General features: G+C 48.0%; 2 protein-coding genes and 1 pseudogene across 3 annotated transcripts; 1 reads left to right on the forward strand and 2 right to left on the reverse strand.

The window, feature by feature from the left end:
- The first annotated feature begins 1,248 nt into the window (after window positions 1-1,248).
- Window positions 1,249-2,030, forward strand: LOC123062013 (uncharacterized). The gene has a single exon (XM_044485314.1). The coding sequence runs from the start codon at window positions 1,354-1,356 to the stop codon at window positions 1,723-1,725; it is 372 nt and encodes a 123-aa protein (XP_044341249.1). The 5' UTR covers window positions 1,249-1,353; the 3' UTR covers window positions 1,726-2,030.
- Window positions 2,031-2,345: 315 nt separating this feature from the next.
- Window positions 2,346-6,346, reverse strand: LOC123062011 (probable complex I intermediate-associated protein 30). 2 transcript variants are annotated; one of them, XM_044485313.1, is made up of 8 exons: window positions 6,164-6,346; window positions 5,933-6,060; window positions 5,122-5,235; window positions 4,169-4,231; window positions 3,562-3,653; window positions 3,233-3,313; window positions 3,062-3,160; window positions 2,346-2,829 (listed from the first exon to the last, which is right to left on the reverse strand). In XM_044485313.1, exons 2-8 carry the CDS (start codon window positions 5,982-5,984, stop codon window positions 2,641-2,643), a joined length of 690 nt encoding a protein of 229 aa, XP_044341248.1. In that variant the 5' UTR covers window positions 5,985-6,060; window positions 6,164-6,346; the 3' UTR covers window positions 2,346-2,640. The 2 variants fall into 2 exon arrangements, with proteins under 2 accessions (XP_044341248.1, XP_044341246.1); XM_044485311.1 differs by having other exon boundaries at window positions 5,933-6,311.
- Window positions 6,347-9,582: 3,236 nt separating this feature from the next.
- On the reverse strand, window positions 9,583-16,159 carry LOC123056973 (subtilisin-like protease SBT5.6; annotated as a pseudogene).
- Window positions 16,160-17,899: the final 1,740 nt, after the last annotated feature.

The following is a 17,899-nucleotide window of genomic DNA, read 5'->3' on the forward strand; positions in this document are numbered from 1 at the left end:
AGCAAAGAAAAAAAACGCGCAAGGCTCTAACACGTTGGCCTAGCCAGTGTGGGAGGAGAGATTTGGTAGCAAGTCGTCATTGACTTACAAAACCATACACGAAGTACATACCAACGTCCAACGATAATAACGGACGGATCGGGCATTCGGGCTTATTACGCGAGCAAATCATTCATGCGACGCGTTGTGCCCAGTTTCTGCCTTTCTTTCCCTGTACAGCCACGCGTCGAGCGGAACGTGCGTGGATGATTCCCATCCATTACCTTGCCTGCAGTGCACACGGCAATGACGAAACCAATGATCGCACTCGGTCCCATGGAGCAGCAGCAGCAGCACACACGCGTCCTCGAAATGATTTGCAAAGCGCAGGCCAGTGGATTCCGTTTGCTTCCCAGCGAAAGGACCAAAGGCTACACGAGTAGGTCCGTGAGAGCGTCGCAGGGGCGCGGGGGACGCGTGTGACGCGGTCGAGGATTGATTAATCTGGATCAAGCCTGGCGTAATCTTGCCACACTTTAAAAATGGGATCTCGCGCTCGTGTATTCGGCGAGCCTCGTCAGAGCTGCTGCTGCGGTCGAGGATCTATAATGCTAAATTTATAAAATAAGAAAAATAAAGTCATGGCACATCTAATGTTGTTGATTTCACATTCTAAATGATTGTATTTTTTTCTATAAACTTGATCAAAGTTTACGAGGTTTGACTTCAGACAAATCTTATATGCGAACTAAAAAGGACCGGAGGGAGTAACTTTCAAAGGATTTTACCACCTTGTTTGTAGGTGTATGTGACGCTTCGTCACCTGCCACCAATGATCGGATTCATGATTAGTACTACTAGTACATTAATAAGTACTCCATCCGTTCGAAATTACTCGGTTGAAAAATGAATGTATTTATGTATTTTAATTATAGATACATCCATTTTTATGATAAGTAATTCCAAACGGAGGAAGTAGTACCAAAATGGAAGAAAGAAAATAGTGGGAGCAACTGATCGCTCGCGCTTGTATATACGATTGCAACTTTTTAAAAAAATATCTGAAAAAACAGATTGCAGCTTCATGTCGACCAACTTTATTTCTATGTGTGTGAGCCGGTGGATTGGATCAGCCTTTATTTGACCTGGCCCGGTAGGCCCGCGATCCGGCTCCGGCCTCATCCTCCACGCGGCTGCCGCCGTACGTGGGAAGCTACACCTACACACACGGCATGGTGCCACACCGCCTATATATACGCGCTTCCCCGTCACAGGATAGGACGCTAAAGCAGAAAAGAAAGATCATCGAGCTTCCAATCCAGGTCTTCACTCATCACCGGTGCAATACGTGCGCGAGTACAAAACCGCACAGACATGTCGACGGTGGAGGAGGAGCTGTCCGAGTGCGAGGTGCTGTGGCCGGAGACGCGCCACGGCGCTCCGGGGAGCGCGTGGGGGCCATCGACGGCGGCTCCCAGGGCCTCCAGGGCCCGCCGGCAGTGCTCTGCGCCGGTGGACATTCCCAGGGCCGCGCACCTGTCCGGCGGGCGCGCTGGCCTGGACGACGACGAGGAGGAGGAGGAGGACGGCGCCATGGTGCCGCCGCACCTGATGGTGTCGCGCAGGTGGTCGGAGGGGAAGGCGGCGGCGGCCTTCTCGCTGCGGTCCGGGCCCGGGCGCGCGCACCGGGACCTCAACCACCTGCGCAACTCCGTGCTGCGGATGACCGGCTTCATCGAAGGGTGACGGACGAGGCGGACCCGTCATCTGTGCATATGTGCGAGAAAAGTCAGTCACCACGCGTCTTCCCGACGGTGTTGGCCGGTCAATTTTGTTCGGCTCATCTTCCCCGTGGTTGCCAATCAAATTAATTAATTTGCATCCGTTGGTTGATGCAAATCGGCCAGTAGTGAGTTAGGATTTTTTTTTTGGAATGGAATAGTATACATTTTTCTGAATAATCTACGACTGTACTACTCCCTCCGTCCGAAAATACTTGTTATCAAAATGAACAAAAAACGATGTATTTAGAACTAAAATACATTTAGATACATCCTCTTTTATTCATTTTAATGAAAAGTATTTCCAGACAAAGGGAGTATGAGATTCTTCAGATTGAACCGCGTCCATTTTTTCATCCTTAGTCCGGAGAAGTTTCTGTTGCTGTGGCATGTCGGCACGGGCTTTTCAACATTTGACCAAACAGGGCAAGCCTGATACGTTGAAGTAGCGAGCAAAAAACGTGCGATTTAGCAGGTGGACAATTCAAAAGGTCCCATTCAAAAATGCTAAAAAAAACATCAACTAGGCTTCACAGAAACTGGCAACAGTTTATGCAGAACGTAGCACCAAAAAATTCCATGGCCTGAAGAAAAAATCTTTATTCAATGGCCCTGAAAAGATAACTATTTCCAAGGTTACTGCTCTGATACAAAGTGAAACATTTCATGCATCTACAATGGATGCTGGATTTGTCAATCTGTGGTATGACGGTTTTACCGTTGTTATTGATGACACTCATCTATCGCCGTAGGACAAAGAAGCTGCATAGAGAATGAGATTCTCTTTTGTTAAGGAGCTCAGCAATCAAACTGGAAGGAAAATGCTCGTTGGAATTTTAGGCCTCTATCTTGTGAAAGCCGGAAGAACAAACTGCGGGAATCACAGGGACCTCATCGCCTTGATCCAATCAACGTCTAATCTAAAATCGCCTGGCCCAGTCTTAGCACCAGGAACGCCGCCTTCTGCATTTAACGAGAGAGACATTCCCACGACGCGAGAAGGATTCATTTCCATGTTCGCTTCGATCACGTTTCCTTTCCATGTAGGTAAATAGCTATCGAGAGGGATCTGGATGGAAAAACAGAGTGGTGTTTTAATCATGAACAAACATATACTCCCTCCATTTCTAAATATAAGCCTTTTTACAGATTTCAATACGGACTACATTCGGATGTATATAGACATATTTTAGAGTGTACATTCACTCATTTTGCTCTGTATGTAGTCCGTATTGAAATCTCTAAAAGGGCTCATATTTAGAAACGGAGGGAGTAATTGCAGTTGTGACTAGAGAAATTACCTTCAAGATCCGCCAGCTACCCTGAGGTACGTACACGAAAGCCTGCCACGAGTTATCTTCCTCTTGTCCAGGTGAATTCACCCAGTTCTCTGTGTATATCTGTATACAAATATGGAGCATTATATTGACTGGACATCAATTATTCATTATTTTTGCCAGTCGTATACGTACAGTAGATATGTAGGTTCTTCCATCCCCTCTGAGCTTCATTGCTATTGTATCATACGAATCAAGATCGATGTAACCATCAAACTGAAACAAGGAATCACATGAAGTCAGCAGAACAGAATCTACATACTGAGAATGCTCAAAATTAGAAATCATTGTTATTTCGTGGACAGCATTATGGTGCCTATTTAAAGATATGTATACTTTCTACTTTTTTTAAGTAACAGACAATCATTTTCAATGTAACAGCATCATTTTACTAGTACTGTGATTAGCTAGTCCATAGACACCCTTCACCAGCTATATCCCTCAGTGCAGAAAGAACGCTATACCTTCTTTGATCGCATTCCGCAGAAACCACTCCGCCTGATCCTCCATGGTGATCCCTCGGACATATCCAAGGAGAGGTTGCCAGAAAAGACACCTTCACGAGTGCAAATGTTGGTTAAATCGTTGAAAAAACTGTGAAGCTTAAAATTAATATGAGCTAGTAAGGAATACGGTCCATGGAAATCATGAATAAATGGATCTCATGTTTCATATAATTATATTCAGCTGTTATTAATCAGTACATAGAAAAGACGGCAGCTGATACTCCCTGCTAAACTAGACTAGTACAGACAAATGACAATGAACAGTACCACAAGTCATTCCCTTTTTTAGACAGCATTTCATGTTTCATATAATAATATTCAACTGCTATTAACCAGTACATAGAAAAGGTAGCAGCTGATATTCCCTGCTAAACTAAACTAGTACAGACAAATGACAATGAACCACTACAAGGCATTCCCTTTTTTAGACAGCGATTAAGCTTATTTCTTCTCATAGGTTCTACATGACTGCAGTTACACACCACATACGAACTGGAAAATAATGCGAGCTATACTTCAAAAGATTGGGCCAGCTGGAAAATTAAGCATGTCAAAGACATAGTACCTGTTGATGAAGTATCTCCACCAGAAACACTATCAGTTATCTCCAGTGATGCGGATGATAAACCTGGAGAACAACACTGTTCAATCATATTATCTCATAGATGCAAATACAAGTTTGATAGTAGTTCCGTTTTACAAAAAGGTGCAGACAGCATATAAATTTGATACAGATGTCAGAGAGATAATCATCTGTGGTGGAGAAAACAGGTTATCAAATTTCCGTCAGACGTAATCATCTGTGGTGGAGAAACAGGTTATCAAATTTCCGTCAGACATAAGAAGCAATCCCATGAAAATTATTGTAAGCCATGAGGCACTACACAGTCTTGATGCTTTACTCATCTATAAAGAAAGTAAACTAGTACGTATAATTCATCGGTATCAGGTATAATGCTCAACAGTATGCACAAAGGAAATGGACAGTAATGCTCTACTGTAGCACATATCCTTAGGAAGGACTTAAACCATACATCAGGAAGATTCTAAGTACCACAACTCAATAGCAAATCATTTATGTTGTTCTCCGGAAGAAGAGAGCTTTTCTTGACTTTATTTATTTTTGCTCGAAACAAGGAAGATACAGTGGTATTAGATATAATACTCCGCGGGAGCACAAAGGAAACAGACAGTAATGCTCTACTGCAGCACATAATCTTAGGAAGGACTACACTACTCAAAACAAGGAAGTACCATGGACGCCTAAATCAGTAACATATTCATCTAAAGACAACATTCTTCAGCGACTCAACATGTCACCTTCTTTGCATATTCCGAGAATAATAGAAAATTACAATTTTGGTGCCAGGCAGAAATGTTGGGAATTCAAATCTTTCATGAGTATCTGACAATAAAAGAAGTACAAACGTGCTTTACTCTATGTCTCTACCATATCAGTTATTCAGAGAAACTGTGACAACTATATTTAAAGAAGAAATCATCAACTTGATGCATTACCTCCATACTCTGAATCCGAGTACAAGTGCCACTTCTTCACCTCATCTTTTGAATTGAAATTGAAGATGTATCTTTCACTTGGTGGAAATAAATCTTCTGAATTCCATACAACAGCTGCCAATTTGGTATATATGGGTACAAGATTAATGCATAGGCCCAAAATAATGTGTATATTGTGATGTACTACTGTTACAAAATCCGGACGTAATGCCAACAGAGATAAGGGGTTAGATATGCCAAAAGAGTTGTCAGATGACTTAGGGGAAGGTGTGAAAATTCACTGGATACATGCTGCCAATTAGAGGAGAAAAATATTCGGCACAATTTTCCCTTTATATAGAAACATGATAAATTTATTTACCATACCATACAGTTAGCGAAATGCATGAGTAGTAACTTCTTAAAAATCAGCTTACGGTGCCATAGGCAACAACTAAAGGTTTATATATCAGTTTATGTTCGGAATGAAATCGAAATAGTGAATATATACTCTGGTTAGTGATCTGTTAGTATTGGACTGATATCCACGGTAATTCCTATCCCAATTCGTCAGTACGAAATAACCTTATATGCACTGCATCGCACTAATCGTCAGGCTCCACTCGCAGCGAGCAAGCTAAGTTCGTCACACTCAGGACTTGAGAGAGTAGGCATGATTCCTACAATGACCTCTTCCAGTTAACATTTCGGCATTTCGCACACAACAACGGTTCAAGACTATCATAGGCAACACGACTATGGGTTTCGTTGAGGAAATGGACCGAATAGGCACAGTGTATCAACGAGATTGGGGTGTGTGATAGGGACCTACCTCGCTTGGTAGCGTTCACGGAAGCTTGCCAGAGCGCCCGCAGCCTCGACATGGCGAAAGCTCACTAGTACCTTTGATCCGGAGAGGGCGAGCCTAGGATCCGAAGGGAGCGGCCAGCAGACGGTGACCTGGATAGGAGCAGACGGGTCAGCGGTGGAGCGCGGCCCGACGGTTGTGAATGGAGCCGCTCTCGCCGGAGGAGCAGCACGAGGATGGCCGGAGGCGTACAACCTCGTCCGGCGGCGAGGACCAACTTGTGGGGGAGCGCCACTGGCGTTGCGGAAGGGGGCGGCGGCGGGTCGGCGCCAGCGGAAGGGGGACGGAGGGCCTGTCGAGGGCCAGATGGGTTAAAGGATTCAGATCACACGGTGAGAAGTGGCGTGGCCGCTGTAAGAGTTCCTTAAGAGCAACTCCTACTTGCCGACCTATTTCATCCACGCATGTTTGTTTGGATCGTCGCGAAGTTAACGCGCCGATCTAAACGAACGCACGTCAGCTTTTTGTCCGTCTGTCAACTCGTTTCTGAACCAAATTTGAGTATCGTTTGCGTCGACCCGGACAAGAAACGAACATTCACGACGCGCACCTACTCCTCTTCTGATCCGCCAGTCGATGGCACAACGACCATCATTTCCCTCCATTTGCCCAAAACCCTCCCGGCCGCTAGCGCTTCCGACCGCTCGCCATGGACGACACGCCGACCCTTGACGCCGCCGCGGGCCTCACCTCTGTCGCCTCCGCCAAAGGCAAGCCACACGCGCCCCGCGAGACAGCAGCGCCACCCAAGAAGAAGCAGCAGCTGACGCCCGAGGAGCGGGCCTTCCAATCGGCCAAGAGGAAGGGCCGAAGGGACACACATGATGCAAGGGACGAAGCGGCGGCCGTCGCCGCCCTCATCTTCTGATCCACCAATGCTCGAGTCGCCGCGTCAACAAGGGAGGCCGGATCTACCTAGGGTTAAACCCTAGACAGCAAGGGCTTGCCCACGCCGCCGTGGCCGCGACCAGCACGGGCTCGTCGGCATTTCCTCGGATGATGCTGCCAGATTCGCCGCACACATCTGTCATGTTGCCGATTCCCGGCTTCCACGTCTATCTGCAAGCCTCCCGCTTCTCCAGGGAATGCTCGCGGGAGGTGGGCGTGGTGGCGTCATCCATACCCGCGCCCACTCCCGTGGCCATCGACCTCAACGCCACGTCGGTGGCTGGTGCATCCTCCTCCAGAGGGGTGAGGAAACGCCCGCGTGAGATGCCAGCCAACATGCTCCCCGGCGACCGCAACCTGTTCGACAGAATGTCGGTGGCCAGCGACGATGAAATGGCCAACCGTTTCATCATCGAGAATATCATCTTCGAAGGTGGTGCGGCGGCCGCTGCCTCTGCTAGCGGTGACACCGCGGGTGCCTGCGATCCCGAGAAGACCCAAAGCCAAGATCGTCGATCGCTATTCATGCCGATGACCTATGATTAAGCTAGCATGGACGACATCTTCATGCAAGATAATGCAGTTATGGAAGTTGGTTTTCTATTAAATTATTATCTTATTTGTGCTTCTTGTTTTCTTTGGATCGATTCTCTTTGCGAAGAATTAGTGAATTATTTACTCTGATGTATCAAGATGTCGTTCAATAAAATGAAAAAAGCAATGAAATTTATTTCAATGGCCAATAATGAAATAAATTTGAAAAAGAATTACTGATGGGCTGCTTGGTCCGGCCAAAATTTAGTGAGCAAAAAAATAGTCCACTAAGCTTTACTCGACGGTTTACTTTATCTTTTACGGAATCGATAACTCCCGAACGACCAGTGTTTTTGCTTCTCGCCCCGAACGCTCTAATCATCGTCCATTTTTCTGCACTAATTTTAAAGCATGTCAGAGTGCCATGTCGGATGAGGGGTAGCGTTTGGGGATAACGACGCCCACAACGAACGCTCCACCCACTCCACCATTCCCCATTTCTCCCCTTTCTCCCCTGCTCTATCCTCCCCTCGCTTCTAGAGCTCCGCCCGAGAGAGGCGATTTCCATGTTGGTCTATGGAGTCCAGCTACGCATTTCTCCGGCGAGCTACGGGTGGCCGGTGCGTGATGGCGAGGACCACGGTGGCGAGCTCGGATAGCAGCGGGATGATGTTGCGGCAGTCAGCGCGTGGCTCGGCCAATGGAGCTGTTCGGGGGGCCTCCGCGCATCGTTTGTGCGCGTGCGCCGCTTGCTCCCTGCGCCGCCGCGGCCGGCAACGAGTTCTCTCTCTCTCTCTCGACCAGATCCGTTTTGACGTCTTTGTCCGTACAGAGGAGACCAGCCGCCGTCGGTGGTTGCGGTGTTGAGGGCTTGCCGCAGGTGACCAGGGAGGAGAATGGCGGTGGAGGAGGCGAGAATGGCACCTGGGCTGGCGGGCACGTGGTGCTGAGCAGTGGCTCGCAGGCGCGGTTGCGGCGGCACGATACTTGGCGCCCGCGGGGTGGCCAGGTTGAGCCTGTTGCTCGCGGCGCACGGTGGCCATGGTGAGTCGGCTGATCACAGCATCCAATGGCAGCTCACCGAGACACACCGACGGAAGCGCATGGAGAAGCACAACGCATCTGTTGCTTTTTCGTCGCTGGCATGCGCTCCTGAAGCGGGGAGCTCCAGCCTCTGTGGTACGAATGTGTCGTAGTTTTGAGTTCTGCACTTAGATACCACAAAATACCTAGTTGTTATTTTTAGTCAGAGAACGGTGCCTTTTTTTGTCCAGTTTCCTGCTCATGGAGCACAATGTTGCATTTTCTAGTGCATGGACCATGTCAAATTTTTGTAACAATATCATGGCGAAATTATTTCTTTTTTGCAACACGACAAATTTACCATGTTTTTGCCATGGCAATTTTACCTTTTCTCTTGCCAATGCAAATTTGCCTTTTTTAAAGTGCCATGCTAAATTAACCTTTTTCTGTTTTGTCATGGCAACTTAACATTTACATACATGGCAATTTACACTTTTTACATAAATGGCAACTGTTTTTACTTTTACTCTTTGCTCATGGCAAATTTACTTCTTTACTTGCCATGGCAAATAACTTTAACATCCATGTCAAATTTTACTTTTTATTTGCCATGGCATTTTTCAATCCACATTTTTTTGTGTCTTCATGTATATAGTAAAATATCATCGCAATAAAATTAACTTTTTTATTTTTGCCGTATGGAAAAATTACCTTAATTGACATGTCAAATTTACCTTAATTGCCATGGCAACTCTTAACTTTTATTACCATGGCAATTTTTATTTTTTATTTTTGACACGACAATTTTACCTTAATTTACATGGAAAATTTACCTATACTGCCATGGCAAATATTTAAATTTTATTGCCATGGAAAATTAACCTTTTTTTGCCATGGAAACTCTTAACTTTTATTGCCATGACAGTTTTTACTTTTTATTTTTGACATGGCATATTTCCATATGTCGCCATGACAAATATTTGAATTTATTGCCATGGCAAATTAAACATTTTTTCCATGGCATTTTTTTTTCATTCACTATATAGCATGGCAACTTTTTGGTCATGTAGTCTGGATTTCCTTATTTATCATGAGTGTTTTTTTGCCATATTTTTTCAATAAAATCCATTTACCAGTTACATTTGCTCAAAAAGTTGCCTTGTGTTTTAGTGAAAAAAAACTCCTAAATTTGCCATCTATTTTTGAAGAAAAACTTACTAAATTTGCCATGTGTAAACATTTCATTATAGGTAGTGCAATAATTTTATTTAGTTTTTAATCCATGGTAATTTTATGTTTTGAAATCATGGGCCATAGCAAATTCCCTTCTTTTTCCTTAATTTTCATGATGGAAATTTTATTCTTTAGTGTCATGGCAATTGTATTTTTTTAACATGGCAATTTATACTACCACACCATGGAAAATTCCTCACACACAATTTTGTCTTCAAATTGTGCATACAATTTAATTAAAAATATCATGGCATTTTTTACTATGAATCTTGCATGGCGTTTTGTTTTGTTTGTATGATGAAAATTGCCATGACTATTTTCCTTTTGGGTCATTGAAAGAAACAATTTCGTTTTACCCATGGCATTTTTTGTGCTTTAACGTTGATGCCTTTTTTTTCGTAGCACTGCAAAATCTGGGCTTTAATCTGGCCCAACATAGAAACAGTTGGGCTTTTTTCGCTACCAGGCTGTAGGGTCGACAGGGAGGGGCGTTCGGGCCTGGGGGGCTCTCCTCCCGAACGAATAAGTTCGGATCGATCCCCCCTCCACTACGAACGAACGTTCGTGCGTTATTGACGTCCATCTTTTAAGGGATTGACTTGGCCGGAGCATATAAGCTTGGTTGGTAAAATTCTTGTGCAATGCTAGTAGGTATATAAACTTGGTTGGTAAAATTCTTGTGCAAGTGAATACAAAGTGGAGCATCACGCTTGCCATCGTTTTCGTGAACTTTGTGTCGATATAGAGAATATCCGGGCAGCCCCTGGGTTTTCAGCGTTGGAGTGGAAAAAGACAGGCTACCAGCGCTCCATACATGCGTGGGCTCGTGGGTCGTGGTATATCCTGCGATCCTGGACTCTAGCGAGGACTCCCGCGTCGACGTCTTTCTACTGTGGCAGCATGCACGAAAGCACGCGGACTGTGTCGTGTTGGCGTGAACCACCGCTGCCGGTCATACACCTGTAACGCCGCCGGGTTTGGACAATGGGTGTGGTTGGTTGGCCTGCCGGCCACGGGCGCCGGTGAAGACTGACGGTGGTGCACGCACGGTGTGGATAAGGATGCGGATGCGCACAGCCATCCCGAGCCTCCAGAACGGGACACGAACCCACGATCCATTTGGCGTATAGCACATGCACAACGAGGGAGTAGTTTTGTACGTGTTCATCTATTCTTCAAATTGGCCAGTAATGGCAAGAACGAATGATCACGCGACGAGAACAACGACGGGGCTCCTCACAGCGTGGACTTCGTCGCTCCACGTGTACGAGCCTGCAAGATATTTCCTCTTCATACGCCGACTTCTCTTCCCGGTCGCTGCGATCTTTATCGTGAAGGTCTTCTTCTCTCCGGTGCGTGCGAAGGCGAGGCTCGTCGGCGAGACCTTCACGGAGAAGCCCATGGGCTCGACCACAGCGACGCTGTAATGCGCCCCAGGCTCGCCGACGTTGGTCACCGTCCGGTGCACGGTGGTGGACCCGTTGAGGCCGTGGATGGCGACGGAAGGGTAGTTGAGCTCGTGCGGACGCGGCGGGCTCGCCGGGCACGGGAACGAGCGGTCCAGCTGCGCGCCGCCGCTCGCGCAGGCGTAGAGGAGGTAGTCCTGGAAGGACGCGTCGTAAACCAGGCCCGGGTCCATCGCGTGCTTGGGCCTGATGTGGCCCGAGCCGTAGTCCATGGGCCCCGCCACGGTTCCGTCAGCGTTCGTTATTGGGCCGCCTTCCGCGTTGTTAGTCGTTGCTGTCAAAACCATACACAAAGAGATCACGTGGGCCCACTTCCGCCACCATTCTCAATCAATGTAAAGAAAAGCAAAACTTGGCCCTATGGCATGCAAATCGCGTTGCCGGAGCAGAGAAATTACCGGTGGTCATGATGGCTGACCGGATTGCGGCGGCGCTCCAGTCGGGGTGGGCAGACTTGAGGAGGACGGCGGTGGCGGAGACGTGCGGGCACGACATCGATGTCCCGGAGATGATGTTGTACTTCACCACGCGATTGTCGCCGTCGAGCTTTGTGGGCGACGACGACTCGCTCCACGCCGCCAGGATGTTCAGGCCTGGCGCCGTCACGTCAGGCTGCACGCACACATTGCATGCAGATGCAGTTAGCACAGATAATCGACAAGAGTCATCTTGAGAAGATGCAAATGCAAATGGATGCCGTTTGTGCTCGTACCTTGAGGATGCTGGGCTCGAGGACGTTGGGTCCACGCGACGAGAACTGCGCCATCACCGGCGACGGCTTGACGTCCACGACTGTCCTCGAGCGCTCCAGGTAAGCGGCTGGGTTCGTGCTGGAATTAATGTAGCTGAGTATGGTGTCGACGTCGGCCATGGAGACTGCCGTTCCGGGGAGCACGTGCGCGTCGACGGGCACCTCGCTGCCGTACATCGGCGGGTTGCCGAGCACGATCGCCGCGCCGCCCGCCCGCTTCACCTCCAGGCCTTTGCCCACCCTCAGACCGCTCCCCCTCAAGCACACCACGATTTTGCCTCGCACCTTCTTTGGCGACAGTGCAAAATTTGAACCTTGTTCGATTAGCAAGTGTGACGTACCTGTGTTGTACGTATATTTTTTTTAGATTTCAGTACAGTTGGTTCGTTTATTAAAAAGATGAAACTCATGGGCACTAGCACTCATAGTTTATTGATATAGAAGAAGCATCCCTTGTGAGAAATCAGAAATTCGTCCCCGACGTGGCTCGAACCCTGATTGCTGGAGACGCCACTGCGCTCTCTTGCCACTAGGCTACAGCCTAGTTCTCGTTGGTTCGTTTATTACTTGGTAACGTTGGCGGGAGTGCCAGGAACCACGGCGTGTGCTGCATAAACCATTCGATACGTCCTGTTCGCCGGCAGTTGGTATGGTGTTACCGTTTGTCCCTGATATGGAAGTACGGTAAATCACACGTCAGTCCATTTTAATTAAAAGAAAAAACAAGAATAACATACGTTAAATGACACGAATTTTCTTAGGCGTTTACCATGATCACCATGCCATTACCAAGCCTGATGGGCGAGTTGAAAGAGCGGTCGATGCTGCTGGCGCCGACCGTGAGTATCCACGGCGCAAGGTTCGACACAGTGGCCGGCGCGGGGCCAGAGTTCCCACCGCTGCACACGACAACCACGCCGCGCCTGGCGGCGTGCAGCGCGCCGACGGCGATGCCGTCGTCCGGTAGCCGTGGCTGCTTTCCGGAGGACACGATGGAGACGCTCATCACGTCGACGCCGTCGCCGACCGCGTCGTCCATGGCCGCGAGCATGTCGGCGTCGAAGCATGTGTTCTCGATGCTGGGGTTGGGCCCCGGTATGGGCCAGCACACCTTGTAGATGGCGAGGCGGGCGAGCGGCGCCCCGCCCGAGGCCGTGCCGGCAGCGAACCCCCCGAGCGCCGCCACGCCCGGCACGGCGCGGCCCGCGACGGTGGACGCGGTGTGGGTGCCGTGGCCGTCGTGGTCGCGCGGCGAGCGGCACTCGTTCGTGGTGTTCAGCCTGCCGTGCTGGGCCTCGTAGGCCTTGAGGTAGTACCGCGCGCCGATGACCTTCCTGCGTGCTGGTGTACGTATGAACTGCAATCTTCACTACTTCTCTACTACTTAAAAAGAACTAAGCTTTTCATTTCACATTTATTCTCATCATTCTTTTGTCAAACCTTTCATGTATATGATAATCAATCATCTTAATTTACTTATCTTCTAAACCAATTGCAATTTAATTTACTTACCAAACTTCTAATTGAAATATAAGATAATTCACGGTCAGAATTTGATTAACATTTACAGTTTTGCTAAAGCACATCTAGATGTGCCATAAGTATTGCACATCTAAGTCATATATCATTGATCTTATGCGAAGATTCGTGTGAGTATTTTCTTTTTTTTCTTTTTTTTCCGCACTTGCTTGTGTCACTTAGATGTGTAATAACTAAGGCACATCTACATGTGCCCTAGACAAGCTCTAACATCTATTTACACATTCATATTATTATTGACAGATAAATCACAAGCTAACATATTAAAATATTTATATCCCGTTAACGATCATCTGATTTGGCCTATGCTTACAACAGTTGAGTAAGCAAATTTGCATAATATCACATCAATTTTCTGCAACTATCGAGGGAGTAAAATCTCACGCTGTCAGGCTGACAGGGATCTTGTTTTGCATGGAGTGCGAGGAAAAGGCGTCAGGGGGGTTCTACCTTGGGCCAGTTCTTTAGTCACCTGTCCACATAATCAGTCGTTTAGTTCTTTTTTGTGATTCCAGCCTGAGATTGTTGTATGAGTTTTTCTTTTGCGGGGAGATTCTTGTATGAGTTGTATGTTGAAATGTCTGTAACGCCTCTAAATTGAAACTGAGTATTGTATTGCTAACACTAGGTTATTTTAGATTCATGTCCCATATGAACATGAAAGCGAGTTGCAAATATCATAAAGTGTATATACACTTTTTAATTACAACATCCATATTCATACTAAGTCAACTAGCAAAATACAATTTTTTTACTATATTAGCAAATATCATAAAGTGTATGCTTTTGCGATTTTGATTCCTTGGACAGTGATTCTTCATAATCGAACGAAAAGAACTGGCCCCTAATCTGCTGCATAGAGAAAACTACTCTATGGCAGACTGTTTGTGTTTGTACGTCTGCTACTGCTAACAGTGCTAAGCCATGCAGGCAGAGATTACAAAACAAGTTGTGCACTGCAGTGAGTCGAGAAGTCGCCAAGCTGGAGTCTTGCGCCCGAGCTGGCCTGCCATCTTAGGTTTTTGTTCTGGCGTGCACTGTCTGGTCCCGGTTAAAACGTGCAAGCATCCACGCCGGAGATTCTGTTTGGATACATCGACATCGTAGACCGGCTGTGTGTGTGTGGGATGGACAAAACTGACCTCGAGGCGCAACTATTTCACAAACTAAACCGTAGGCGAAACAAATTCACCTAACTAACCCTTTTATGTAGCGCTGACCTATTGAGTAGTGCCTAACTGACAGCCGCTACACTCCTGGCCAGTGTGGCACCCTGGGGCCAGACTGGGCCTCATCCCTGGTTGTGCAGCGCCTAGGTGAAAGGAGCTGTACTACCTTGTGCAACGCCTAGGTTTTTTTTTTTCGAAACGGAGACAAAAGATTTGCCTCATCATTTAATTAAGAGGAGAATAGAGTTTGATTGTTTACAACCCACGATAACACGCCACATGGCAACTACTCACGTACTAGAATGTCCCCTAGTTTTTTAGCTCCTGCCGTCACCCATAGTCTAGCGTCGGTAAGAATGTTGTTGACTAGGATCGGCGGCGGCGCGCTCTTGTGACGGAAGATGCGTGTGTTCCTCTCGTTTCAGACGGTCCATGAAACAAGCATTATGAGGGAGGCCATGGCCTTCCTATTGGGAATACCCATGCCGGTCATGTTCGCCCACCATTCCTTGACGGAGGCTTCAAGGTGCCAACTGGAAGGGTCCATATGGTCCAGACTTAGCTTGTCGATGACCAGCCTCCACAACCTATTGGTGAAGCGGCACTTGAAGAAAAGGTGAGCCCCTGTTTCTTGCTCCCTCCCACAAAGAGGGCAATGACCACAGTTTTGCCACCCACGCTTGTCCAATCTATCCGCCGTCCAAATCCGGTCTTGTAAAGCAAGCCAAGCAAAAAACTTGACTTTTGGCGGTGCCCAAGCCTTCCACACCATTTGCTCCATGGGAGAATTAACCATGCCCAAGAATTGTGCTTTATAAGCGGGGGCGGCCGAGTATTGCCCGTTAGTTGCGTGCTTCCAGACGATGTCGTCTTCGGAGTGCTCGTCAAGAATGACGTCAAGTAAAAGCATCCAAAGGGTAAAAAATTCCCTTATGTGGTCAACGGATACCACAGTGTCTGACCTTATCTTTAAAATCCAAGCATTGTCCTTAATAGCTTCCCGCACCTTCCAGTTTTTTCTTGAGGAGGCCTCGTAAATGAGCGGTGCAATCTCCTTAGGCTTGCGCCCTAGCAACCATGGGGAGTCCCAGAATGGCGTTTTAGCACCATTCCCCAAAATGATGGTGGTGGAAGCGTAGAAGAAGTCAAGGTCGGCCTCGTCGCATGGGTTTTCTGTGCCCACCCACATCTTGCTTGGTTCCTTCCATTCAAACCAAGGCCAGCGCAATCTCAGAGCCCGAGCAAATTTGTCAGTGTTCAGCACCCCTAGTCCTCCATACTGGATTGGACGGCAAACCACCTCCCAGTTGACCTTACACTTAGCCCTGGTGGTCTTGTCTGAACCCGACCATAGAAATGCCCGCTCCAGCTTGTTGACATTGTGCAGTGTGCCCGGAGGGACGACAAGCGGTGTGATAAAGTATATCACCTGGGAGGTGGTCACAGACCTGACAAGGGCCGTGCGGCCAATGGTAGTGATGTTTTGACCCTCCCAAGTAACCAGTTTGTTGGCAACCTTGTCCTCTAGGAATTGTAGGTCCACCTTCTTGAGTTGCCAGATCGAGAGCGGGAGGCCCAGGTATCTCATCGGGAAGGAGGTCCTAGTTGCAGGCAAACTCTGTAGGACATGGCCAATCGGACATGGGAGCAGCGGATGGGTACAACTGAGCTTTTCTGGAAGTTGGTGCAAAGACCAGTCACCTCCCCGAATCCCTTTAGAATTGCCGCCAGGTTGTCGACATTGCTCTTGATAGGGGCCATGAACACGGCTGCATCGTCCGCGTAGAGGGATGTTCTCGCCATGGCCCTCCTACCACGAATCTTGTGGAAGAGGCCCTTTCGTGTTGCGAGTTCCAGGATCTGTTGCAGGAGGTCGATTGCAATCACAAAAAGGAGAGGCGAAAGCGGGTCGCCTTGGCGGAGGCCCTGGCCATGTACAATCGTCGGCCCAGCCACCCCATTCAAAAGGATCCGTGAAGAGGAAGTGCAGAGAAGTGCGGCGATCCAATTCCGGACCTTGCTTGGGAACCCCTTTTTCTGGAGAAGCTCGAGAATAAACTCCCACTTGACCGAATCGAAGGCCTTCCGGATGTCCAACTTGAATAGGAGTGCGGGAGTTTTGCACCTGTGCAGTCGTCTCGCAAAATTCCGGACGTACATGAAATTATCATGAATACTTCTCCTCTTGATAAAGGCACTCTGGGCGTTGGAAACAAGGACATTCATGTGCGGACTTAGCCGAATGGAGAGCACCTTCGCAATAATCTTAGCAATTGCATGGATGAGGCTAATGGGTCGGTAGTCGGAGACGCCCTCCGCACCCTCCTTCTTGGGTAATAGGATCACGTTGGCGGAGTTGAGCCAGTGAAGGTTTGATGTGTGGAGGGAGTCAAATAGATGAATGACCCTCATGATGTCCCCTTTTATGATGTCCCAACACTTCTTGAAAAACATGCTTGTGAATCCATCCGGCCCAGGTGCCTTGTCACTAGGCATCTCATTAATGGCATTTCTGACCTCCTCCTCTGTTATGGCCGCCCCCAACTCGTGCAGATCATGCGACACAATGTTAAGCTCGTCCCAATTGAAGTCCTTGGTGCTTGTGTCTCCCCTTCCCATGACCTCAGAGAAGTGCTCATGAAGGATTTTCTCCTTCGCCTCGTGCTCGGTCACCCAACCATGCTCGTGCTTTATCCGATGGATGTGGTTCTTTCGTCTTCGCGAATTTATGCGACGGTGAAAAAACTTGGTGTTTGCGTCTCCCTCCCTCAGGTTGGCCACTCTGGCACATTGCTTCTTTCGGGCCCTCTCAAGAACTGCCAGGCTTACAACTCGTTTCTTCAGTCTAGCACGCAAGTCTAGCTCCTCAAGGGATAATGGCCGATTTTCTTGAGCCATGTCAAGCTGTAGAATGACCAGGAGGGCCGCATGAAGGTGGATCTTTGCCTTGGAGAAAAGCCTCCTGCTCCATTCGGTGAGACGGGTGGCCGTCTTCTTTAGTTTATGGAACAACAGCTGATACGGTTCCGAGTGCTCACAATGCTCATTCCAAGCTTTGATGACAACATCATTGAATCCAGGCATGGCAGCCCAGAAGTTCTCAAATCTGAAGGTTCTAGGCCTGCGAGGCCCCCTCGCATCGGCAAGCAAGAGCCGACAGTGGTCGGACAATGATGATGAGAGAGCATGCAAGACGTGGTTGTTGAAGGTTGTGTCCCAGTCCGCGTTGCAGAAGAACGAATCAAGTTTGCAGAGAGTAGGGCTCGCTCTCTCATTGCTCCAAGTGAATCTCCGATTCTGCAGATGAATTTCTTTGAGTTCGCAAGCT

The sequence above is a fragment of the Triticum aestivum genome, chromosome 3A (assembly GCF_018294505.1).
Source record: "Triticum aestivum cultivar Chinese Spring chromosome 3A, IWGSC CS RefSeq v2.1, whole genome shotgun sequence".
NCBI lineage: Eukaryota > Viridiplantae > Streptophyta > Magnoliopsida > Poales > Poaceae > Triticum > Triticum aestivum.